General features: G+C 33.9%; 3 protein-coding genes across 7 annotated transcripts; all 3 read right to left on the bottom strand.

The window, feature by feature from the left end:
- Window positions 1-1,238: 1,238 nt before the first annotated feature.
- On the bottom strand, window positions 1,239-3,792 carry LOC141711472 (putative E3 ubiquitin-protein ligase XERICO). Its single transcript, XM_074513926.1, has 3 exons — window positions 3,526-3,792; window positions 2,943-3,010; window positions 1,239-1,890 (listed from the first exon to the last, which is right to left on the bottom strand). The coding sequence occupies exons 1-3, from the start codon at window positions 3,545-3,547 to the stop codon at window positions 1,426-1,428; spliced, it is 555 nt and encodes a 184-aa protein (XP_074370027.1). The 5' UTR covers window positions 3,548-3,792; the 3' UTR covers window positions 1,239-1,425.
- A 1,143-nt stretch (window positions 3,793-4,935) lies between these two features.
- On the bottom strand, window positions 4,936-9,611 carry LOC141711471 (zinc finger protein CONSTANS-LIKE 10-like). 4 transcript variants are annotated; one of them, XM_074513922.1, is made up of 5 exons: window positions 9,482-9,611; window positions 7,834-8,566; window positions 6,608-6,826; window positions 5,773-6,074; window positions 4,936-5,529 (listed from the first exon to the last, which is right to left on the bottom strand). In XM_074513922.1, the coding sequence occupies exons 2-5, from the start codon at window positions 8,389-8,391 to the stop codon at window positions 5,400-5,402; spliced, it is 1,209 nt and encodes a 402-aa protein (XP_074370023.1). In that variant the 5' UTR covers window positions 8,392-8,566; window positions 9,482-9,611; the 3' UTR covers window positions 4,936-5,399. The 4 variants fall into 4 exon arrangements, with proteins under 4 accessions (XP_074370023.1, XP_074370026.1, XP_074370025.1 ...); XM_074513925.1 differs by having other exon boundaries at window positions 6,608-6,823; XM_074513924.1 differs by lacking the exon at window positions 9,482-9,611 and adding an exon at window positions 8,967-9,225.
- A 2,496-nt stretch (window positions 9,612-12,107) lies between these two features.
- On the bottom strand, window positions 12,108-21,405 carry LOC141711470 (uncharacterized). 2 transcript variants are annotated; one of them, XM_074513920.1, is made up of 15 exons: window positions 20,874-21,403; window positions 18,955-20,258; window positions 18,443-18,718; window positions 18,238-18,309; window positions 18,005-18,085; window positions 17,792-17,829; window positions 17,610-17,697; window positions 17,404-17,535; window positions 16,172-16,369; window positions 16,014-16,093; window positions 15,853-15,925; window positions 15,670-15,771; window positions 15,022-15,127; window positions 13,605-13,692; window positions 12,108-12,672 (listed from the first exon to the last, which is right to left on the bottom strand). In XM_074513920.1, exons 1-15 carry the CDS (start codon window positions 21,238-21,240, stop codon window positions 12,486-12,488), a joined length of 3,192 nt encoding a protein of 1,063 aa, XP_074370021.1. In that variant the 5' UTR covers window positions 21,241-21,403; the 3' UTR covers window positions 12,108-12,485. The 2 variants fall into 2 exon arrangements, with proteins under 2 accessions (XP_074370021.1, XP_074370022.1); XM_074513921.1 differs by lacking the exon at window positions 13,605-13,692 and having other exon boundaries at window positions 12,497-12,672; window positions 20,874-21,405.
- Between the last annotated feature and the right edge of the window lie 3,809 nt (window positions 21,406-25,214).

Raw genomic sequence — 25,214 nt, 5'->3', positions numbered from 1 at the left:
GGCTGAAAAGTTTGGAAATGATATATATTTTGAATAATTCTCCTTGAACTAATATTTTTTAAATATGAGATTTTTTAAAAAGTATTTACTGGTTTATAGTGGAGGACTAGTTATAACCACAGAATCCAAACTGAACAGAGTAAATACAGGAACTAATTGATTGTGTCAAGAAATGAAGCTGCTAAATGTAGTACAATTACCATTTTCTTTGTGTCTCCTATCCTGGCATTTCATCAATCACAAGGTGAAAAAGAAACAAGTATCCTGCATTGTCAAGCCCCTTAAAAACTATCAGCCTCAGGTAATTCTCTATTCAACTTCATCATTCTCACTTTAACTGGACATGCTTGTATCTGACTCTCATTGAGCAAATGTAATTTTGTTAGAATATAGATCCGGTTGGGCCTTCCTCTAACACCTTAAGGTTTTAGATGAGCCGGTTATTCCACATGGTATCAGAGCTCAGGCAGCGGAATATTTCTTATTGACATGATATCTGAAGATGGAACATATAGTATATGACAGGAAACAAAATTGAGATTTCATAGAATTTCTTGATACATATATAATGGAAATTTTCAAATTTACTATATTCAATCTCATGCTTGCATAATTTCATATTCAATTACATTACACTGAAAATGTTGTTTTACTTCAAACTTGTATTATCCTGGTTGCTGCAGTTTGAGGGAGACTGTATATACAAAAATGACAGAACAGTCAAGAGTGGGAGAAGCACATGTACCTGATGTACCAAGACCAAAGTTCGTATTGCAACATTTAAATGTACCAAAGAAAATCAATTTATTTACCAATTCACAACCTTCATCACCAGTAACTGTACCCAAAGGTCCAGGCGTCAAGTACAACTGTTTGTGCTCCCCGACGACTCATGTTGGCTCTTTCAGGTGTCGGTTTCACAGGAACATGTCTCGTAACAGCAGGTCCGTTGGCTCCAAGCTCAATGAGCTTGCTGGTGACACTTGACAATCTGCATTAGCATTAGTATTGTCATATCAGTTTTATCAAGCACTCTCATTATGCTTGTATTATGAAACATATGGCTTTCGCCATTCTGGACAAGCCACCAGAATAATGTACAAACTTCATACTGTTTCTCGCTTCTGGTCTACAAGTAATAACTACAATTTCAGTTCACAGTGCTGGCATGTTGATGATCTGTGTATATTAGAGTTCGTAATTTCCATTTTCGAGAACAGATTGCAGCAAACTTCTCATCATCCTTCAACTCAAGAAAGGTTCTTCAGTCACATTTACAACAAATTCGAAACCTTACATTTTATGGGCAAATATAACTGTGTGCCTTAAGAAGCAAAACTGCTGGGGAACAATGTACATATAAAAACATGCCAGAACCTACACATACAACTCTAAACCCTACTAAGCTATACGATATGATCACATTCAGAAAGTATCTTTCACATCATCTAGGCAAACCAAGTGCTTCCTGCAATTCGGACATGTTAGATTTCTATATTTCAACCACTTCTCTAGGCAAATCTTATGGAAAACATGGCCACATGATAAGTGGTTAATCACTGCCTCTGGGTTGAACTCTGTCAAGCAAACAGTACATTCATGCTCAAGCTGCTTATTACTACACAGCGAGTCGTAACTAACTGCAGGAATCTGGCTGCGAAATTCTTCAATGGAGGTCTCCAAGCAGCTGTCACGATTTCCAGACAAATTTGTAGGACTCTCTGTGGTATATTCATCCCATGACAGGACTATACCTAGAGCATGAAGGAAAAATCGCACTATTTTCTTCACTGTAGAGACTGATTTGGCGGTGTTTACCAGAATCAAGCATAAAACTCCGGCATCAACTGGAGTGGGATAAGGTGAAAGACCCATGTCTGATTTTATAACCTATGCATAAGATATGTTGGCATTTAATATTTCATTTATTCATAAATAACAAAGAACATGGCAAAAGAAAGAAATGACAAAAATGTTTAAAATTTGGTACCACTCTACTGTATGTTTGCAAAATTTCAATTTTAACCATTAGATTCCCACATATAGTAAAGATTTAACAACCCTTTCTACAAAAAAGACACTCAAACAAAACAGGTTCCGGATTTCTCAGTATTTCCTACTGAAAGGTTTAGAAAATACAAGCAACCACTACTAATAACTTGATGTTTATAAAGTAGCCAACGACGGTGATGCCTAGAACTAAGCTTCAATTCAAGAAGATCTACAACTAATTCAGGTAGTATCAACAATTTACTTAAAAATTGAATTTTGGACCAACTACAAGAATTACTACTTTAAATTGTAAATTACATTGTATTTGCAGGTATTGCTGTCAAAAAAATTCGAAAAATCTGATATTCGTCCGAAAAATCCGCATCCGTATCCGAGAAAAAGCGGATATTATCCGTATCCGAATTCGGGATATTCGAGTCCGAAACTAAATACATATATGATATTTAAATTATATAAATATATAATTGTATATAATTTAAAATTTATTTTTTTAGTTTATAGTGTGTGTAAGTGTATTAAATAATACGTTTATACAAATTTTATATAATTGTACCATACTTTAAACATATATATATATATATTATTTGTATTTATATGTAGAAAATGTTCTATAATCATCATCAAAACGGTAGGGGCAACAAAAAAATTCAAAAAATACGATATTCGTCCGAAATATCCGCATTCATAACCGAAAAAAGCGGATATTATCCGTATCCGAAATAAAGCTGATATTATCCGTATTCGAATCCGATGATTGCGGATGCGGATACGGATATCCGAATTATCCGTTTGACAGCCCTATTTGCAGGTACAACTCAAGATTATAGTTCTTCACATGACCAAGTGTGCTTCTGTTAGAACCATTGACATCAAAACTTGACAAAATGAACTAAATAATCCAAGAATGAATAATTAGATCATGAAGCTACCTTATATTTTGAGTCAGAGTTGTTGAAGTAGATAAGAATATCAAAACTGGAAAAGGAGCACTTGTATTCTGCAAAAAAATGATAAATATCAGTCTAAACACACATATAGAAGATTCTTACAACCTCCATTTGATGATACAACTGTAAGCATAATGTGATGAATAACAAACTTCAACAAAATATGAATCCTACAGATGAAAAAACTGTTTTTTAATTAAAAGTTGAAAGCTGGGAATAGGATATTATTGTCAGAGGCTTAAGTACTGGTGTTGCAGACACATCTCAAAAGCTATATCCAATTGAAAAACATAATTTCAAGAAACATAACCAGCAACATATCGGATTATCATATTTATCGCGACCAAAGATTTGAACTTGAAATATTCAAGAATACGAATAAGCACATCAAAGATGACGAGGGTAAGAATTCCATAACTGAGCAAAGTACATGCATAATCTACAAACAAATAATTGCATAAATCAACACATAACTCATCACCTGAAACATATGTTAGCATAGGCAAATTAAACATAAAAGCTAAAACTTTCAAGATCTGAAATAAAGCCAAGGGTGACCACTTACTAATAAAGTGCAAAAAGAGCATACAGAAAAGAGATGTACTCACTGTGTAAGCTTCAATACAAGTGGGTATTGCATAAATTTGGCAAAAGAGATTGGCAAATATATATAGAGGTAGAGAATTATAAAGTAGAAGAAAATTAAAAAAAAATCAAAGAAATAGGGATAGATTCATAGCATGGTATGGTAATGTAGAGTGTGTAAAGATGAGACAGTGCAGAAGATAATGGATTGATGATGATGATGATGTTCTAAATGAATTACTCCTCTATTTATAGATTGTATATATTCTGATCTTACTATATTATGGAACCCACTCATCACTACAATCATGCAATCAGCTTGTTAGTTCTGTCCATGTTCTCTTTTTTATTAGTATAGTATTTGTTATGATCACTCTTTTACTAGCTTTCATTTCTACTCCACTCATTCTGTCTTCATACCATATAATTGAAGCTTTTGGGTGATGATGCTTACAGTTAAGCTTATGTCTGATTGATTCCAAATGATTCTCTTTTCAACTGAGTGGAGATTTTTTATCTTTTTAACTGCACTTTGTGTTCATTATCACACATGTTATAACCTGTAATTGTATTATTAGGGAGTAAAAGTTAAGAGCAGTAGGATATTAAACAATTAAACAGAAGAGATTCACTGAATGAAAATTTTGTACATCCCATCACAATGCATAGTTCTATTGTACATCAACAATCTCTCTCTCTCTCTCTCTCTCTCAAATCTCTCTAGAGATTACTGGTAATGGCCATGTTTATAAGCTGAAAAGTAATGTAAAAATGGGAGAGAGATTGTTGAGACAATAATGAAAGCATGAACAAGTTACAAGTGTCATCATCCAAACCACTCTTCCCCTGGGCTTGGTAAAGGTAAACAAACTTGGAATATCATCTGTTGAATAAAACACATTTTGCACAATTATATGGAGTGTCCTGTGATTGCTAGGTGTCATCACATTAAAAGAGAGTAGTAGCCTAGATTATGGACACCTAATGTCAGTCACATTATACTGATTGCTTTAAAAAGCCTACAAGCTTCTCAAAGACAGTGACACTCCACTCAACATTAGAAAGGAATCTCAATTATATAAGATAAGAACATGGGATTTGTAGGTAAAAAGAAGCCTATATTCTGACTTGCTTCTTTGTTAAGAAGCTTGCAAAATTTGATTGGTTCCTACCCCCCAAACATTTGCATACCCTGTGGAGTGATAAATAGATGCACTCCCTAGTTGCAACTTTGTTTTGTAATATTCTGTATACAATAAACATGTGAAAGGAAAAAGGTTGCATAAGCAACCTTAAACCTGTGGAACTTGACAATCTGCAGTCCAGACTCCAGCAGTTTCTACTTTCTATGTTGTATACATAAACAGATGCAAAAATTGGAACTCCGACATATTACAACAAGGATTATATACTTTCCAAGCTTGATACTGATATTGGGCTATGCCTGTTGCATCTCCGAAGATCAAGAAGATGTAGAAGGTTCTATTGACATGTCACGCCCTACACGTTAAATTACAGACGATAGAATCCAATATACTGATGTACATCATTTTTCTAAATATACATAGTAATGAAAAAGGAACAAAGTTGTCTGCTCTAACTATCCCCTGAGAGAGATTAAATTAATGACTGCAGCTAAAGAGTAGCAACAATTACCAGGTCACTTCCTTGGCAAGATCCATTTTTCCCCTTGTAAGAGGAAGATGAGGGTTCCTTGAATTTCAGCACCAGAATCAGCATAACATGTCTACCTTGTATGTAGTCCCTGGGAACAATGAACTTCAAAGTAGTCTTATTGTTCCAATTTACAACTGACCAGATGTTCCTCATTCATGTTACAGATAATACTATATTTTAGAAGCTTCGAGTTTCGCTTAAAGGGTCATAGTCGAAAGCTTCACATGCCTTTACAAAGCGACCCTTTACACGCTTTCTTACGTCTGCTCTTGCTTTGCGAGTTGCATACCTTACTCTCTTCTCAAACCTATATTGTATTAAAAAATCTTTAGATGGTAAAAGCAAGACCAATACAATTAACTAGAGAGGGAGATGATATATAAATAAAGATATAGTTAACATAAAAGCTAAGAGCTGCTAAAGCCTAAAGAGAACCAAAATCTAAATTTCATGCACATGTAATGTAACCCCATATAAACACAGAAGCAACACAGGCAGTTTGATCATCAGTCGTAGTAAGTATTGCAAATACATTTTTTAGTAGTCTTACTTGCGCGTCTTCTTTTTTTCCTTGTAACGCTGTACAGCACTACTCCTGATATCAGAAGCCAAGGAACTTTCGGAACCCTGAGAACACCATGGTGGTGGCTCTCCCATGAGCAGCATTGAAGAGGCGCAACAATCTTGATAATCACCAGCGCTGCTCTCTCCAGTGACGCCGGAAAATGAGAGATTGGAGATTTGTCTTGCAAAGCAACCACTTGGTTCTGTCTTACAGCTCCTAATGGAATCAGCGGAAGCTGCGTTGCTGTCTGTAGGTTTCGCAACATTTTCCAGACCAACCAATGAGCCCTGGAGAATATGTAGTGAGTGATAGTTGAATTTGAACGTGTACTTTTAACAAAATAACAAATGGACAAAATGAGTATTGTTAAACAATCATATTACAAACACTATTGACACCCTATCCAGGCTTCTCTCACATGAGCTGGTGAGCAAATATATTGATATATCGCCGCTAACAACATACATGCAATTAATACAAATAAGATCATGAACAGATCGGAGCCTTTACTTGGCTCACAATAAACCTTTTTCCGGGAGAAAATTTAAGAAGTTTTCTGTGAGAAAATAAACAAGGTGTTCTAATGATAACAATTTTGTAGAATGTTATACTGCTAAGGCCTTGAGCCAATGTTCGTCAGATTTTATAGAACGGGAATCAGAGGTATATATCAGACCTGAAAGAAAAAAAATCAGAAACCGAGGGACATTTAACGTTATAAGCCTCTAGATATCTACGTTCACCGGATAATAAATTCTAATTTTAACTCATAAGGCCATCAAATATGTTAGAGGTTGAACGGCGGTTAATTTAAACAAACCTCAGCAACATAAGCGCAGGGGGAAATGGAATTAGCACCAGTAACTCCCTTCATCTCAAACAAACTGTCGATCCCGTTGTTATCAAAAAGATGCTGCGGATCATTATGACCCACACCAAATAGTTCTTCATATTTCTCAATGTTCAAATCAAGTTCATCCATATTGAAGTCCTCGTAAAAATCATCTTCGCGTAGTTCAAGCTCTTTTGCTCCAAGCTGCTGTTCATATGGGCCAAAAGAGTTACTGAAACCATATACATATACATATACATATACATAGAGACTAGAGAGAGGTGTTATGATATGATACCTAAAGAAAAAGTTAAAAAATCGCTGCATACAAAATATAGGAAAACGCTGTGCACTTGTATAGATAAGATAAGAAACAATGATAATTGGCTGTGTCCTTTATGTAGAGCTCTGTTCATTCAGTTTAATAGTAATCTCTTTTGGGGTAACAAAAAATACATGCAGTAGCCAAAATTAGATAGTTAAACTATATACATTTTCTTTATGGAATATATAATTTGTGAGAAGTGTGGCGTCACATGATCTGGCAATACAATGTTTGCGGCAATCAGGTTAGACAAACATAAAAAGTAATCAAAAAAGGGAATGATCGTGAAACAATATTATTGTCTAAATAAACCATGGGGAGCAACTCGGATATTGTTGGTGAAAGACCTTAAGCTTTCAGGTTCTAAGAGGCCTAGTATTTGACATTGACAAATAATGGGAGATTTACAAACTCGTATCGTTAAAGAACGATATAAAGGATAAAATTAGTAAAGAAATGGTAGAAGATTTTTAAGACAACTGGGATAGAGCATCATTACATGAGAAAGGACAGCGCCTAGAGTCAATTGTAGGATGAATCACAGTAAGATCTTGAGAGGGCAGAATGCTATGATATATTAATGTAAGGAAGTGGCCAACTTTGAAATTTTTTGTAGTAAATAGGTGGGAAGAAGATTGCAACACTTTATGGCAGAGATATCATTTAGTATCTTTGACAAGAGAGAAGAACAGGGCTTAATCTGATTCAAGCAGGAGACACAGTACACACTATTGGATTTATAGAGTTACTTGGACCTTAGTATGTGGACTTACAATCAAGTCCAAATTCACCAATTCTTACTACAAGCAGAATTTTTTAGAAGATATAGAACTCACAGAAAAATATCCTATTTTTCTTCAATAAGAATTCATCCAAACTCATTAGTTACCTTTGATGACATAGACTTCGTGAATCTAATCTGCTGATCAACAAGGTTTTCATCAATTTGAGGCATTGAGGATGGCTTCCAGTCATTTGAGTTTTTTACATTATCGAGACCAGTCATATTAATAGATCGACCATTGTTTCTTCTTGAAGGGCCACTGGCATTCACGAGACTGTCATCAGCAATGCTCATTGAAACCATTCCTTGCTCACAAGTTGAGTCAGCATTTAAAGGGAGATCCAAAAGAAAAGACCAGATACTTGAAAGTTCATCAGCTGAAGGACAGCCAGAGTAGCAATTAACTGCTTGCCTCTTATGTCCAGAAGTGTTAGTATGCCCGCTCCAATCACAATTTTGACAAAGGGATAGATTTTCCTCTACACATCTAACAAATGCTGGTTGCAAGTTGCACCTTTCACATATAAGTGTCCTGGAATGTCGCCGTGAGAGCGCATTTGCTGAATGAACATTTCTATCACAGGACAAGCATAAGCAGGCTGCATCAGATCGACAGTACACCATCGATCTTTGCTCTCCACAATAATCACACATATAACCCATTGCTTTACCCCCTTATTGATTAGAAACGTAAAATAGGTACTAAACTGGCAAATATATCAACTCTTCAGCCAATACATGTGACTACCAGTACACAGCACCTTCCCTGGAAAATTTACACTCAACAACTGCTATACAAATTTGTCGGAAAAATCACTTCCCTGTACGATAAGTCTATCTGCAAGCATAACAAGCACATGCGAAAAAAAGAGGGAAATTAAAAACAATTCAGGAATTTCAGCACATACCACAAGATAAGCTTCACTAACTCAGTATATATTCAATTAGCAAAAACAAAAAAACTCAGTATATATTCTATAGAAGAATCAAGAAAAAGGTCACTCGAAATGTATAGTCAAATGTCACAGATCTAAAAAGAATGATACCTCTAATCATGATGATGATTTAAAGATAAAAGCAAGAAAGATACCAAAGGAAATAAAAGTGGCCTCCTAATAACATGAGCATATAATCAAATACAAATCCAAAAAAAAAGGTAGTAATATTTGGAACACTATCAACATGTTCAGTGTTGGAAATTCCCAGGAATCATTAACAAGAACAAAGAATCTCTAAACCTGTGAAAAAGAAAGAGAATTATTCTGCTTTATCTCTTCTCTCTACTCAATACATGCATAGTGATTTTCAGAAAATAGTAAATCTTTTTTTTTACAAAATGATAATGACAACTAATCCAGAAGAACTCATCCACACAATGAAAAATGAAAGAGGATAACAACAAATATAACCAAAACAAGAGAAATTATAGCTAAAGCTGCAGATTTCAACCAAACTATGTACATTTGTATACAAACATTTGAAATAGCAATGAATCTATACATATAAACAATAAAAATCCAATCTTTATGTGGTCACAAAACCAAGAAAATAAGAGTCTAAATCAAGAAAAGAAAATGAAGCTAAACCAAACAAGAATCTAAAAAATTACCCAAATTGAAGTAGGCAAAGATTACAAGAGTACAAGTACAAGACAAAACAACAAACACAAGTACAAGGAGCTTTGTGTGCAGCTTTCTACATTAAACTAATTTTAAAAAAGGACTAAAAAGAATTAAGTAAAGAAAGATCAGACCTTTCCAGATTCTCTTTTTTACCAAGTCTCTGTAAAATTTAGGAACTAATGTCTTTTGGGGTGTTGAAGATTTATGACAGATATGAAACATACATACAATACAATGTTGGGGTGTGTCTGAAACTAATGTAGTTGTAGTGAAAAAGGATAAAAAGTGCAAGGGAGAGTGGTGGTGAGGTGTCAAGTGGGCCCCTGTCCCTTTCTTGAATTAAAAAGTGTTAGGTGCTTCACTTTTTCTCTGCTCTTTTGATCCCCACTTGTATTTAATAATACTGCACTTTTCAGTTTTCACTTTATTAAAATCACTCAAGTTGTTTACTTAATTTAATTGGAATACAGTCTTAAAATTATTATATTTAGAAATTTCAAAAATTGAAATAATAAAATTCTTTTTAATAAATTTATTAGAAATTCCCTTTTGGGTGAAAAACCAAAATACCCACCATTTGGGAAGATTTGCCCAAAATACCCACCGGCGGGAAAACCGCCCAAAATACCCACTGAATACGCATTACCATCATGCGTATTCTTTGTATTTTAAAAAAAAATAGAATATACATCTGTAACATGCGTACTCGATATGTATTTTGGGCAGTTTTCCCGCCGGTGGTATTTTGAGCACTTAAAACTGGAAAGTGGTATATTTTAGGCATTCTTTCATTCAAATCATACTTTTGTTAAGCATTTTATTCTATTTGCTAACTTGATGTAGTTAATAAAGTAAACTAAAAAAGCACTAAATAATAGTATAAATATAATTTTGATAATTGAAAGTGAAAATGGGTGGATAATGTTGAATATGTATAGATAGGTGTGAGTGGGCAGAGTAGAGATTATGGTGTATCTATCATGTATGTTGAATATGCCTATTACTAGTACTATCTTATCGCCGACCAAACATTTTCTGCTACGTGTTAGTAAGAAATATTCCCATTATTTTAAATCAGTATGATGCGTTAATATTCAAATAATTTAAAATTTTGTTTTGTCTAATTATACAATAATTTTGGTATATTTATATAAATATATAATTATAATAGATATATAATAAAATAATTAGAAAAAAGTTGTGGTCATAATTTAGTATAACAAGTTTGGGTTGTAATTTAGCGAAAAAGGAGACTATATATAGTGATTTAACAATTTGATATTTTAACTTTAACATCCGTTAAATTAAAATATACCACATTTTGATGCTTATGTTATAGTATCAATTTTGGCCAGTTGCAAATATTCATTTCCATGATAAAAATGTTGTTATTTTAATATATTTTACTATAAAATAATAAATTAATAATATTTTTTATGTCGTCACCCCAACATGACTATAAATAATGATTATTCACAAAATTTGAAAATAATTATTATTCATTTCAAATTGCGATATAACGCACAACTTGATAATTGTAAATAAAATTCAAGGTGACGTTACAATTAGGCAAAATTGATACCAAACTAAGGTTGCGTAACAGTAGTGCCTCAACGGAAATTGATGGATGACTAATTGTTAGACATCTATTAACGAAATTGCTGGTAGCCTTGTACCACATCTACGTATCATGATAATTAGTAATCTGTGCGCTAAGTTTAAGGCACCAAGTCTACTTAATTACTCCCTCTCCGTACCTGAAAACGTTTCCTCTTTGTGTTGGACACGTTTACCAATGCACAATTTTGATCGTTAATATCTTTAAATTCGCATTAATATTAAATATAAAAATTTCACTGTATTAAAGTACTAATAAATACGAATCCAACGAGATCACTCATGACTATGTTTGATATTATAGATTAGACGTAAATTAGTAGTCAATCGCTTACCGTGAACAGTACCGAAAATCAATATAGGAACATCATTTTGGGCCGGAGGGAGTACTAAATTAACCTCAATGCTGCATCATGTGAAGTTGAATCGATATAATATCTAGTACAAAAATAGATCAGCAATGATTTTGTTTAACTTTGGTGTTAGACGGCTGACGGCAGTTTCGTGTGTACTATGTTTATCTTTAAACTGTGCGTACTAGGTTTCGTATAGTCGTTTGTTTTTGTTTCACAGTTTCCCCTACCTATTTTGCTAATTTAAATTATATTATCTTGTGAATGAAAAAGTGTATTAACGATAGCGAAGTGGCTCAACTCAAGCAATCAGTTTGATCTGGTTGCCAAATAAACCAATTACAAGAGTATAAAGAAACATGATATCTTTGTTAATACGAGTAACCAACTACTTGCACTCTTTCCCATTTGGATTATAGAAGTTGACATATCATCTACTAAATCATTTGTACATACTTTTTAAAGTTTTTGACTGAAATGAATCAAAATTATGATCCAACCCTGTCTGAAATACAACTACAAATATCATTGTTTTCATGTGAGACCACGTTTTTAATCAAAACCATCTTCTTTAATTTAATTTATCTATTTCATCGTCAAACATTAAAACAAAACTTTCAAATATGAACAAATTGCCTATTACATAATTCAAGGCTAACTTAGCAACATATCACTGCTCGAGAGAGTCAAGCAAAATTTACAGCCTATCATTTTGTAATAAGAGTAGTTGATGATCCTAGATATCGGTTTAGCATAATATATTTTAATACTAATAAATAATAATCCATTCTAGAATAGTTATATATTGATATCAAAGTACTTGCTCTTTTGCAAGTGAGCCTATAGCTTTCTATTCGTAGGGAGTCCTTAATAGGCTTCCTCAACTCTTATTACAAGTACAAACTTTTATCTATCTTTACTAATGGGCCTAGAGAATTATTCTAATTATCTCTTTCTCTATTCCCTGGTCCAACAGTAGTCAAATATATTGAAAACAGGATAATTCTAATTAGTTCATAGGTAAACATATCAACTTGAAGGCAATTACTTGGGAGATCCAGGTGGGTGCATAATAGTCCGCAACCATCGTAAGTATCCCACAAAATATTGACGAGACGAGTAGGTTCCTGTTTTTCGGTTCTCCATGCTAGATGCGAATAATCCTTTAACAATTTGACGCTTCAAAGACCTGGGAAATGCACCTACATGCTCGTATAATTCTTAGATATCCAACTCTAAGACTCTGAACAGCAGCTTGAACTTCTGCTAAAAATTGCTCCGAGCAGAACTTTTGTTTATCATCAGCAGGAGCTTCCCTTATAAGGGGGACAATTTCTGAAGGATAGACTCCCCTATTCGAATGTAAAGAAAAATGTCATATTTTATGGACTAATGTGCATGTATATTTCAACACTTCCTACAACAGAGAGGTACACATATTATAGCAATTGTCAATCATGCAACGAAAGTAAAATTAAACATTCAGCTTACTTGCCAAGGGTACAATACAACAATTATATTTGATTATTTAATATCACTCAAGCAGCCTATACAATCTGAGAAAACCAAACATGTTTACTATTCAGGAAGACTGCTGATAAAATCAAGTAGAGGTAACAACATCATTTGCACAGCCTTGACTCCCTGATCCTCAAGACCTCAACTCAAGCAAATAACTTTTTCCAAACTCGCCATATATGAAGGCAGTAGTAATCAAAAGATCAAATAGTGGGTAGATATTTATGTCTATAACGTAAGGCTCAGGATTCCTGCATCAATGCACTCACTGCAACACAAGAAACTTCATTCTTTGGAAGACACTAACTTAGAGTCTTGCTGCTTATCATTTGGAGCATTTCAGCCAACCATAGTATAGTCTACACACTCTGAAAATTGCTCTATAATTTATCTAAATATCAACTATGTTATGCAGACTCCAATGGCAGTTTTAAAATAGAAACAAATTCAAGTGTCCGGCTCAGTTCTATTACTATTATCAAAATTGTGCATATTTTTTACCCAAATAACTGGCTGGTCATCCATACCATGTTAGAGTGTCCAATACTGGTATTTGAGGTGAAATAAAACAAAGAGTCAGGGTAGCAATTAAAGCATAATCTTCGGTCACTATAAACACTCCTTCCCCGACTCCTAATCCAACTCCGAATCAGAAACAAGAAATTAAAGAACACAAGTGAACACAGAGGTAGGCATAGGTAGGCTCAAAATAATAAATTTAACACAGTGAGTAGGAACAATTATTTTCGCAAGGATCTATAGGTACCTTTTTAAACAGGACAAGTCGAAAGTAAAAATTGCTCTTTTACCGCTTTTAAGATTAATGAAATGAAGCTGCAAATTAAGTTGTTCGACTGCACACAAAACCAAAAGTTAATTACAATTGCCCGTAGAACGCAACTAATATAAGAGAAATTTTGAAGACTAATTTGCTTTAATGCACGAGAGGTTCAGCTTCTCGCATTAGCACACATATGGTGGAATAATTAGAAAACTAGTGCAACACTTCAACCGAAGATACTCCTAAGCTCCAGACACCAACACAGACTCACAGAGGTACCATCACAATAATAAAGATTCTTATTTTAAGCATTGAAGTCTATCATTCTCATATTTAGCATTAAAGTCTATCAAAGGGCAAAGGTTATCGTTTGACCCGGCAATTTTGGACACGACACGACACGACTTACACGATACGAAACGACATAAAAATTTAGTGTTTGTGTTTGCCTTTTTAGTACACGACACGAAAATACACGAACACGAAAGTACATGACCGAGATTTAGTGTCGGCCCTTTGAGTGCACGACATGACACGAAGTATATGACATAAATAAATATTATAATTAAATATTAATATATATAATGAATATATGCATTTTTTTTTTAAAAATAATTACTTAATTTTATAATATGTATATAAATATGATCTAAATATATATAGTTAATATATTTCGTAAAAACTTTACCTAAAAATCTTATATTTTTACATTTTTATGTTTTAATTTAATTAATATTAATATTCAATTTTACACGAAAAACATGACATGAAACGACACGAAACGAAAGTACACGAACACGAAAGTACACAAACTCTAAACATGTCGGTTTGTGTTTGACCTTTAAATACACGAAACACGAAAATACACGACACGAAAGTATACGACACGAACGAATTGTCAGGACTAATTATTGTTTATATTAATGTGACAATGGCACTAAATTAGTGTTTTACAAAGTTCATAAAAGAACTCAACTTAACATTTACACAAACTTGTTTATGTACTGAAAATATGCATTTGAATGTAGTGGAAAAAGGAGATTTAGTCTTTGCATGTACGCATTCAAAAAAGAACAAAAAGGCTTAAAAAAATGTAAAAGAGCTGAAGCAAAGATTCTTTCACATAATATACGAAGCCTTTGGCCATTAGTGAGTGTCACACCCTATTTGACAGTGCCGGCCAGTCAAAACTAACAACTATGATAATTATAAGTTATAAAAAAGAAAGCTCTCTGTATTATTGATGTGTACATCAGATAGAATAAGGAATAATATTACGACTCTGTAAACTAAGCAAGATAAAAAATGGTAGGCATCCTTTTCCTGTAGGTTCACTTGGTGTCAGTGTCGCAAATTTAAGAGCACAGCAGAAAAAAGACACGTTTAACTAAAGAACAATTACCCGATTCAGAGCAGAAGGTAGACTGAATGAGATTACGAAGTTCAAACCGAGCTGACTGGAGCTCCTCTACCACATCCAACATATTACCTAGAAGTAAGCTGCTTATCTGCACAAAACAGAAAGAAAAAATCACACCATGGTTCAAGCTATATACTCCTTCGAATTCACGAGATGTAATTAAAAAGTAATCAAGTATTTTATTTTCTGATATCTTAGTTCGAGCTTCATTCTGGCTTTACAGTTTAGGTTGTAAAAATAACGTTTGAACACATTCGAAAGCAGTAGAAGTAGATTAGGGACCCATCATTTAAACTCAAATAGACTAACCGCAGGTGAGGTAAGGAGACGATGATACAGCAAACCAGATATTAAATACACAGCTGATCATTAAACAAATTTTTTTATTTTATGAGTTCTATTCTGGTTTTGGCTTATATATCAGCTGCTTGTAAGCTGTTTGCTGGAGAAGAAACAGTGTCTGTCGGGTGTTACAGTTCTAGATTCAAATGTTTAGAGGCGGTTGCAGAAAAATTCTCAGGAAAATGCAGCCAAATTTTTTTAAGCTCAATATTACACATTAGTAAGTCTAGAGAAGATAAGGGACAACATCCAAGAAATGAAGGAATACAAAACATTTTCTGAACTCACTTGTGTTTCCTCTGCAAAACTTCTAGAACTTACATACTTCCTTGTGGGCTCAGCATCAAAGACAAAGGCAAATGCAGTGCGAGCATCCACACCTGGTAAATCCTATTAACAAAGAAAACACAGCATGAAGTACTTGATAGAAATTTTTATTAGACAGATTTGTAACAAAATAATTTTTACTACCTTTACGATGTTCATATTGTTCGGCTCATAGGAAATAGAAAGGACTGAAACTGGACGAATTGTAACATGTAACCTGAGATCAAAAGGGGAAAATAGCGGCAAAATCCAGATCAGAACAAGGTTGGCTTTGAATGAAAACAAATAAAACCTTCGCAAGTCACCTCTGGGTGATGAAACCGAGGTAATTCAGAAAAATATTGCAATGCCCATTCCTATTTTCCAAATGGGCAATGTCCCACATCTGAAAGGAAAAAAGGATGTTTTTTAGAAACATAGAAAATTTTAATTGCATTTTCACATCAAAAGCATAATTACAGACCTGCATATCTAAGCGTAAATTTCGGCAACATGCTCTCTTTGTCAAATAGTCATTGACCAATACAACAGCTTCGGCAGAATCTGGTTTTCCTTTGATCTTACAACGCATGAGGAATGATTCTGTTAACTTTGTAATTCTTCTCTCTGAAATTTCTAAAACCTTACCCAAGGCAGTAACGTTGTCGTGGGCAGATTGAAGCTGTATAAAACACAAACATCTAAGAATTCAAATACACTGCAATTTCATGTTCAGGCTACTGTTGTAGAGATTATAAGCATATAGCATCTCATAATTAAGTATAACAACTGGTTCCTCTAAAATCTCACTAGACAACAAAATACGTCGGAAGGAAGATAAGGCACGTTCTCAATAGAACACAGTACAAACTATAACGGCAAGAGTACAGAATAAATGTTTATTGCAGAAGTTCTGATCTTATAGGTTAAAGATGAATACATTATACTAAAGTAGGTTTATGGAATTTGGCTGGAAGTGTCCAACATGCGTCATGTTGAAGTGTCTGGCCGAAGCAGCTAAACCAGTCTGGCCACCGGCTCTTGTTGAAGTAGCTGGTCCACTTCCAACAAGTATGACATGTCAAGATATAGCTATCACATCAGTCAATTGTTCTTATATGCAAGCTAGTCACCTGCCATTGACTTTTATATTCATCTTTACCATATAAAAACTGGTCACCATAATTGATCATAACAACACATTTGTGGTATAATAATGGTGTTTAATTGTACATACAAATTCAGTAAATTAAACCAACCAATATACTAGTCGCAAGTCAAGTACAGCGAGAAAGACAAAGATCCTTCCAACAATTTTGCAAAACAAAATTCAAAACATTGCATTTACAAGAATTACTTACTAAGCTTTATAACTATATCCTTACTAAATTTGGAATATTATGGTCGCGCTTAACTTACCAATTGAATATTTTCTAATTATATGTATAATATCCATATAATATCTCTACAAGACTACATCAGTCTATTTCCCAATTCCCATGGCTACCCGAGACACTACGAATTTATGTTATTTAAACCTAATAGAAGTTTCCTATAGGATCTAGTTTCTGCGGTCAGTGCTAAATCTTTGATGTCGAACTATTCATCTTTCCTGAACATCACCAACAGATGTTTTATGCAAAAGGAAACAGAGAAATGAAGATGAAGCAGGGTGTGATGCCAATTTTAAACGTCTCAAGTACAATATTCATGTACCTGTTTGTCATGTAAACATTGGGAAAGCATATCAGCTTGTATATGTAAAGCTTTCTGAGGTTGAAGCATTAAATGATTGGACCTCAACATTTCACACTCCTGGACTCGAGACCTCACTTTTTGAATTCTTTTCTGAAAATGAAAGAAAATTGGGATATCATATAATTAGCTGTAAGCAGAAGCCTTAAGCACGGGTAAATATGTACCAGTGATATATCCCGCTTCACACGCATTAGCTGCAATTTTGCTTTCTCTTGAACAAGCTTATGTAAAAGTAATTTAGCTTCAGCTACTCTGCACCAGCAGTTACTCAAGAGGTTTATTTTTTTAAACAACATTGTAAAGATTTAGATCATCTATATCCGTTGTACTAAGACATGAGCATTACCTTGTGTCCTGACGATTATTTAAAGGGTCGTGTTTTTTCTGTAGAAACAACAGATGAACTAAGTCTCAGCCTTTCAGGTAATATGAACAAACAGCCAAAACATTACAAATGCATTATTCTACTAGAGATGAATCTTGCAAGAAGCATGTGCTATGTGACTTTCATAAGCTTCTTTTGTTTCCAAATAATCTAAAGCTCAGGAAATATGCAAACCTGAGACTGCATGTCAGCACAAAGCATTTTATATTTTTGTTTCCTCAGAAGGCCAACCAAAACATCTTCCAGCGCATCAATCTGTGTTGCATGAAGATTATCCATATGAAAACGAAAAAGGGCTAGGATTTAATATATGGAACATTAGGAGAAATGTTTAGCAAATTAAGAACTTGAATTTAAAAAAAAATATATCAAGAATATAAAAAAGTTATCAGAAGTTTTTAAAAAACCGATTGTAAACTGAGCTGATCAGCTGGCAGAGAAAGCAAATTCTTTGTAACTTCTGAAGTTTTCGACTGAATCTGCACAAGTAAGAATAAACAATTGATTATATCACAGAATGAAAGGAGGGTGCGACGGCGAGGAAAAAATCTACTTGGTAGTTTGTACGCAAGAAAATAATATAGCACTCTCCTGTATGGTGAAAGTACGTACTTCAACCCAATGCTTATATTCATAACCAGTTGTAGATTCTTCCCCCAAACCACCATTCAGAGGATCTGGATCACGCCAATCTATACAAAGTTTCGGGCTCTTCTGAGACTTTGTGTTTTCATCCTGAAGTGTTATTCCTTCGTTACTTCTTTTACGTGTAGAGTTCTCAATATTAGACGTAACTTGATTGATACAGGGAGAGAGTTTTCCTAATATTGAGATAGGATAGGATAGTTCATTTCCAGAAGGACTTTGAGCAAACAATTTTCCCAGATTCTGAAAGGCATATAATGTAAATTAAAAAGAAATCAATAATAAAATACTTACATAAATAACATCATAATTTATTTAGCAATATCAGTCATAACCAGAAATTGGTGGGTACTACAAGTACAGTGCATCCCCGCCTAAATCTTAAGAAGCCTGGCAAGATATCGGTTTTCAAGTTGGTAATGCTCAAGAATGAATTCAAGTAACTAAAACCACAATCAAGGGAGGTTCACAGTACTGACCTTCCTGATGGACAGATCATTTGCACTATTTTGTGAAAATGAAACATTAGAGCTACAAAAAGCAACCTCTCCACCTTCCTCGGCCATATCATTTCTTGCTTTGGTTTGTCCTCTTCCAGTTTCAGAGTCTTTATTAGGTGTTCTAGTTTGGATGATGTGGGACGCTTGATGTTCCAAAGGGGTGGGATAGTTCTTAATGGCCCCAAAGTTACCTTGAATATCAGGATAATCCATGTTTCTATCACCTATTTTTTCAGCTACAAGTGAGCCTTCCGAATGATTGCTATGGACAATGGCTAAGCAAGATTGTACACTACCATGTTGTGACAAAGATTCATTATTATTTACAGTTGCATCCAAAAACCTTGCATTAGAACCACCAATTTTCGCACTTAGTGTAACAGAAAAAGGAGAAGCATGAAGTAATTCAAGTTTAGAAATGCTTTTCTGGATGGAAGATATACTCGCTTTATGTACTCTGTCATCGCTACCCGCAAAGTAATTAGCTTCTTTGTGGGTAGGAGTAGGACTCACGTGCCAGGGAGATCTGGAAATATTAACACTATTGTCAACTATCTGCCTGCGCTTAGAGGGCAAAGAGTTTATAGAACTGATCAGTGGAGAGTTCCATACCTGCAGTTCAGACCCACCCAGTTCATGATGTTTGATATCCAGGTTAGATGGGGTGCCACGGCCAATGGCGGAGATATTTTGCTCAACGAATATATCAGTAGGACTATTTTTATCATGAATAGTTTCTCCCACCAGTTCTGTGTACTCCTTGCCATCTACATTATTATGAGCAAACCCTTGATTGCTAGTTGGTGAAAGCCCACTTTTGATGTTTCTCAGTGATTCTGTATGGCTAATATCACCAGAAGCATGCAAACCCTTGCTGGTTTGTGCCAAGAGCTCATCTAACCCAGGTGAGAGTCCCCCATAATCATATCGGCGAGAAAAATCTCCAACGAGACTCATATCATTTGAATCGCTGTTACTTCTTGATTTTGCAAGAGGCGGAGAAGAAGACTGCAGGTTTGGCTTTTTAGCTACAGTCAGCACCATAGTACTGCCTTGATTAATGGGAATAGAATTCTGGGTTGGTGTTTTCTCATCAAAGGTAAGCTGAACCCCTGTTGAAGATAGTACGTCCCCTCCTGAGTCTGACTTGGCAAGGCTTCGAAAATTCATTGAGAAAGCTGTTGAATCCATAGTAACTTCATGATTATCATCGTAGGGTGTAGAGTCTGACAACCGTCCAGGTCTTATAAAGCTCCCAGACACAGGACCAAAAAAATTCTCTTCTGCTAGAAGAAATTCACCAATAAATTACAAAAACTAAACATCATTCAGGATATACAATCACGCAAAACAAAATAAATAAATCACTTTGCAAACACTACGTAAGTAACAGTCAAACACTTTCCAAACTAACTTAGATCTGGTAATACTAATTCAACTTGACTCAGATAAATACAGACTCAATACGGTCATTGTTGCATTAAACTAATCTCCATATAAAAACATAACATCGATATTCTCACCAATACATCATGTTTAGCCGGAGTAGCTCATCTTATTTAAGTTTATTATCTTCTAAAATATAAGAACACCAAATAAGTAGCACAATCAGTATGATGCTACTGGCTACATATAATATACTCAAGCACTTACATAAATCATTAATAATGCACAAATTAAATTACAAATAGTCATTACGAAATTTACAGCATCATATTCATATAATATACTCGCATTTCCATAGATCAATAGTACTGCACAATTGAGTTACAAATAGCCATCACGAAATGTACAACATCATATAATATACTCAAAATTCCATTCGATCGGTAGTAAGCACAAATTAAATTACAAATATTCACTACGAAATACGGATAAATCCTCAGTGGTAATATTACCTTCAATTGAGGTAGCTGAACCAAAACCACTCCCAGACGAAGGAGACTCCAACGGTCGAAAAAACGAAGGACGCGCATCGTACTCATCATCGTCCTCATCATCATCATCATCATCAGCAGCAGCAGCATTATTTCGTAAAATATCGTTAGCGTCAATTGAGTTACGACGAAACCCTAACTCGTCATTAAAAAGCCCTAAATCAGTAGAATTAACATCAGGTGAACTGGTTCTAGGTTCAGTAGGACTCTCGCTCTCTTCGTCACGGTCGAAGATGTGAACCGATGTGTTCTCGGCGAAGCTGACTCGCCGTGCTCGCTTTTTGTTGACGGCGACTGTTTCTTCTTCGGTTTCGCTGTTACAGTTCATTTTTCTGGCGAGTTGAGTTCAATTGGGGATGTGTGTGGATCAAATTGATGGTGGATTGGTGAATTAGGGCAGTGTGTGACTCTGTTTAGATGTGTTCAGTAAATTGTTGTATTGTATACAAGGATACAGAAAAAAGAGTAAAGTGGAAAATTTTTGGCGGGAACTTGTTGTTAAATTGTTTTTTCATTTTTTATTTCTTTCACAAGTATGCGTCTGATTTTTTATACTAGCGAGAAGTCCACCGCTATACTAACTCAATTCTTAAATATAATTTAAAAATTTAGTTTTTATTAATAAATTAAAACATGAAGAAGTATGTTTGTCTCCCACAATACTACTTAAACGTATTCCTTATATCATATTTCACTATTAAAAATACATTAAATCAATTAAAATATAATGTAAAAAAGAGAGAAAGAGATCGTGATCCACATAATATATTATAAATTAATGATTAGGGGATTCTAAAAAAGATGGTGTTATCACTAAAATATCACCTTCGTACCTTATCTTTAAAGAACTACTAGCCCTCCCTTATATCACTTTTATTAATAAAAAAATTATTTCTCACTCTTTCTTTTACTTTTTTGTCTCTCTTTCTTCTACTTTTTGTCCAAGTTTATTATTATAATAATAATAAGGGATGATTTTAGGGATTATTGATGGAGTTGAAATATAAAATCATGTCTTAACTTGCTAAGAGTCCATATTTTATAATATTTATAAGAAAGTTACTATCATACTGTTGGACTTGCTCTTAGTTCTTAAAAATAAAGAGTGAATGGATGATCTTAGTGATTGAAGGAATCACTAAGAGACTGTTGAAGCATATTTTTCGTCCTTATTTCTTAAATTTCAACTTAAGAGAAGTTGGATAAATAGTATGTGAGACTTGCTCTTAATATCTTAAATTAAAATTGTTGAAAAATGGACAATGGCATTGACATCTTGAAAAAAATTGATATTTCACTTGAATTAGAGTAAATTCAACAATATCTTAAGTCAATTCTTATATATAATATAAAAAATTGATTCTTAACACTTTAAAATATGAATAGGTATTTTGGTCTTCAACAACATTACTTATATCTATTCCTTATCTAATATTTTATAATTAAAAATATAATATTTCAATTAAAGTAGAAGAGAGAATGATGATATGGCCCATATTTTATTAAAAAATATAAGTTAAGAGTTCCTTAAAAACAGAATATGTTTCTTCAAAATAAGGAAAGAAAGGGTGCTATTAGTAATATAAGAAATTACTAAGATATTGTTCGAGTGAGTGTTTTTGATCTCACTCCTTAAAATCAATTTAAGAGTATGGATAAGTAGCCTATTAGACTTAGAATAAAGGCCCTGAATGTCACTATCTGGTATTGAATAACTCTCAATATCAATTTTAAAAAATGTAAAACATGATTTCAATTCATGTTTTTGTTGTAAAAACATGAGTTCATGTTTTGTTTTCAAACAAGAACGTTGTTTCTGTTTACGTTTTTAGTGTTTTTTAATTTATTTATATTTAGATAATGTTATATTTTCAAGCTCAAAATTTTATTTCAAGAGATATTTTATTCGTAGTTTATTTATATTTATAATTATTTTAATATTTTTAAAATCTAAATTAAGAACTCGTAAACCCTAAAATATTAAAAAGTGATCCCTAATTTAAGAATTTTTAATATTTTAGGGTTCGCCAATCCCCTTTTGGGTTTTAGAAATATTAAAAAATAAATTAATAAAACGTGTACCGATTTAGGGTTTAGGTTTTTAATTTTTTAGGATTCACCAATCCCCTTCTGGGTTTTAGAAATATTAAAAAATAAATGAATAAAATGTGCACCGATTTAGGGTTTAGGGTGCAGGGTTTAGGGCCTTTAGTCCTAAACTCTAGAACCTAAACCCTAATTTAATATAGGGTTTAGGGCCTAGGAACCGAATCGTAATTATTAATTATTTTTAATTTTTTAGGGTTTACCAATTCTCAATTTGGATTTTAAAAATATTAAAATATTTATAAATATCAATAAAATATGAACAAAACATTTCTTGAAATAACTTATTAAACTCAAAAATATAACATTATCTATTATTTTGTGGCAAAAAAAAAAATGCAAAACGGAATTTTGAGATCATGTTTTTTAACAAAGTCATTTTCTCAACTTGCGTTTTAGCACTAAAAAAACAAAAAAAACAATGAAAAACGCATCCCACAATCGCGTTTTTATTTATATAAAAACGGATCCCGAAACTCCATTTTGAAATAACATTTGAGGCCATATTTTAAAAAGTGACATTGAAAGCCATTTTATATCAAAAAATGACATCTGAGACCAACATTCTTAGACTTACTCGCGGAATATATAAAGAAGCTGAAGTTGGATATGTTATTGAATTCAAACACTTCATTCTAACAAAAAATGGCCCAAGGTGAGTTATTTTTTAACAGTTTTTGTGCTTGGTTCCAGGACGACTCCTTTGCGTTAGCAAGTTCTCATGTCACATTACTTTTTGATTCTTTCAATTCAGTTCACATAATTGAGTGAATTTATATAATACTCCTCCGTCGTATCAGAAATTACTGTCAAAAACCATATTCCACAGAAAGTGAGAGTGAAATAAATTAACTCAAAACTTACCATGATGTTACAAACGAGCACAATGTAAACTTATGGTGGTTGGTTTCAAACACACATTAATCATAATTCAAAATGTCCAAAATTCTCAGGAAATGCAAGGTCGTACTCAGAATATATGGATTCTATCTCGGCACCCCATTTGACTGTTACTTGGAGCAAGGGGCTTGCTTGTGCCTTAGAATCACCAAAGTGTTTCGCGTTTAGGCCAACAGTAGCAACATAACGCTCACCATTAACATACACCGAGATGTCCACGGAGAGCATATAATTCAACGGTACAACAACACGGGATTTGGACAACGGAATTACACAATCAGTTCCTAATTTAATTTTTCCAGGACGTTTCCTTGCAAAGAGCACACTAGTAAACTTTGATTCATTCACTAGGCTGTTGCTAGCAACAATTACTCCATAAACATCCAAACCAGCCATTTTATTGTCTAACAGCTTAATTTCCACATCAGCTACCGCGGCATTATCAAACAACCCCAACAGAACCGAGATCTCTCCGGTGCCATCATTGGATTGGATTCGTTTTTCTTCTAAAAGAACCTCAAGCCCCTCCTGAAGATATTCAAAATCCCAATTTATACTCTGAGTGCCTGTGTAGGCATTAGAAAAGAGATCGAACTCCAATTTAAGATTTTCAAAATAACATGTTGGTCCTTTGACCGTGACAACAAGGTCGTCAAGATGCTTAATCGAGGGATTACTGAAATCGACATCGTTTTCTGGCATGTCGTATAAAAACTGAACACCTTTAGAACTAGTCAATCTGATAGAGCCATGCTGCTCCTCGGGTTTTACTTTATCATGGCCTAGATATAGTATGTTGAACACCTCCATTAGATAGATCCCCTTTGGTGCCATTGAAAGAGATAAGAATCGAGAAATATCTTGCTATGCCTTTCCACCTCTAGCCTAAGACACGCATTAGATTTTTCAGATATCTATTCGGTTGTAATAGGGAGAAGCAGCCAATATAAATTCGGTGTTTGTAATCCTATTTGAATTTTGATAAGAAGCCAATAGCTATAGACACCCCGCCCTAAATTTGGTTTTGTAATCCATTTTGAATTTTGATAAGAACTTCCAGCGGTGACTTTAATATAATCTGGAGAATAATATTTGAGAAGAGATTCCGGTTTTAACAAAATTCAGTCCTTTTCCTTTTTGGCTGATCCAGTGCTAACCAAGTTATAAATGGCTAAGATGTCACCTTTTAGCCTGTGTTATTCATAAATAATCACTCGAGGCAAGGTATAATTTATCACCAAGCAATGAACCCTATATTCTTTTACAGCCACTACTTAGACAACCTTTTCATACTTG

This window comes from Apium graveolens, chromosome 3 (assembly GCF_009905375.1).
Source record: "Apium graveolens cultivar Ventura chromosome 3, ASM990537v1, whole genome shotgun sequence".
In the NCBI taxonomy this organism is placed as follows: Eukaryota; Viridiplantae; Streptophyta; class Magnoliopsida; order Apiales; family Apiaceae; genus Apium; species Apium graveolens.
Note: the sequence above shows the minus strand (reverse complement) of the source record. Positions and strands in the feature narration are given on the sequence as shown.

Excerpts from the sequence above, each read along its gene's own strand:
- LOC141711472 (XM_074513926.1), bottom strand. The coding sequence starts at position 3,547 with ATGCTCTTTTTGCACTTTATTA. Across the intron at positions 3,011-3,525 it reads GCTCTTTTTGCACTTTATTA|AATACAAGTGCTCCTTTTCC; the intron begins GTAAGTGGTCAC and ends ATTTTTTTGCAG. Across the intron at positions 1,891-2,942 it reads ACTCTGACTCAAAATATAAG|GTTATAAAATCAGACATGGG; the intron begins GTAGCTTCATGA and ends TCTTATGCATAG.
- LOC141711471 (XM_074513922.1), bottom strand. The coding sequence starts at position 8,391 with ATGGGTTATATGTGTGATTATTGTGGAGAGCAAAGATCGATGGTGTAC. Across the intron at positions 6,075-6,607 it reads CCTGCGCTTATGTTGCTGAG|GGCTCATTGGTTGGTCTGGA; the intron begins GTTTGTTTAAAT and ends CATATTCTCCAG. Across the intron at positions 5,530-5,772 it reads GAAAAAAAGAAGACGCGCAA|GTTTGAGAAGAGAGTAAGGT; the intron begins GTAAGACTACTA and ends AATACAATATAG.
- LOC141711470 (XM_074513920.1), bottom strand. The coding sequence starts at position 21,240 with ATGAACTGTAACAGCGAAACCGAAGAAGAAACAGTCGCCGTCAACAAA. Across the intron at positions 18,719-18,954 it reads ATGATCTGTCCATCAGGAAG|AATCTGGGAAAATTGTTTGC; the intron begins GTCAGTACTGTG and ends TATGCCTTTCAG. Across the intron at positions 15,128-15,669 it reads GTTTTGCAGAGGAAACACAA|ATAAGCAGCTTACTTCTAGG; the intron begins GTGAGTTCAGAA and ends TGTTTTGTGCAG.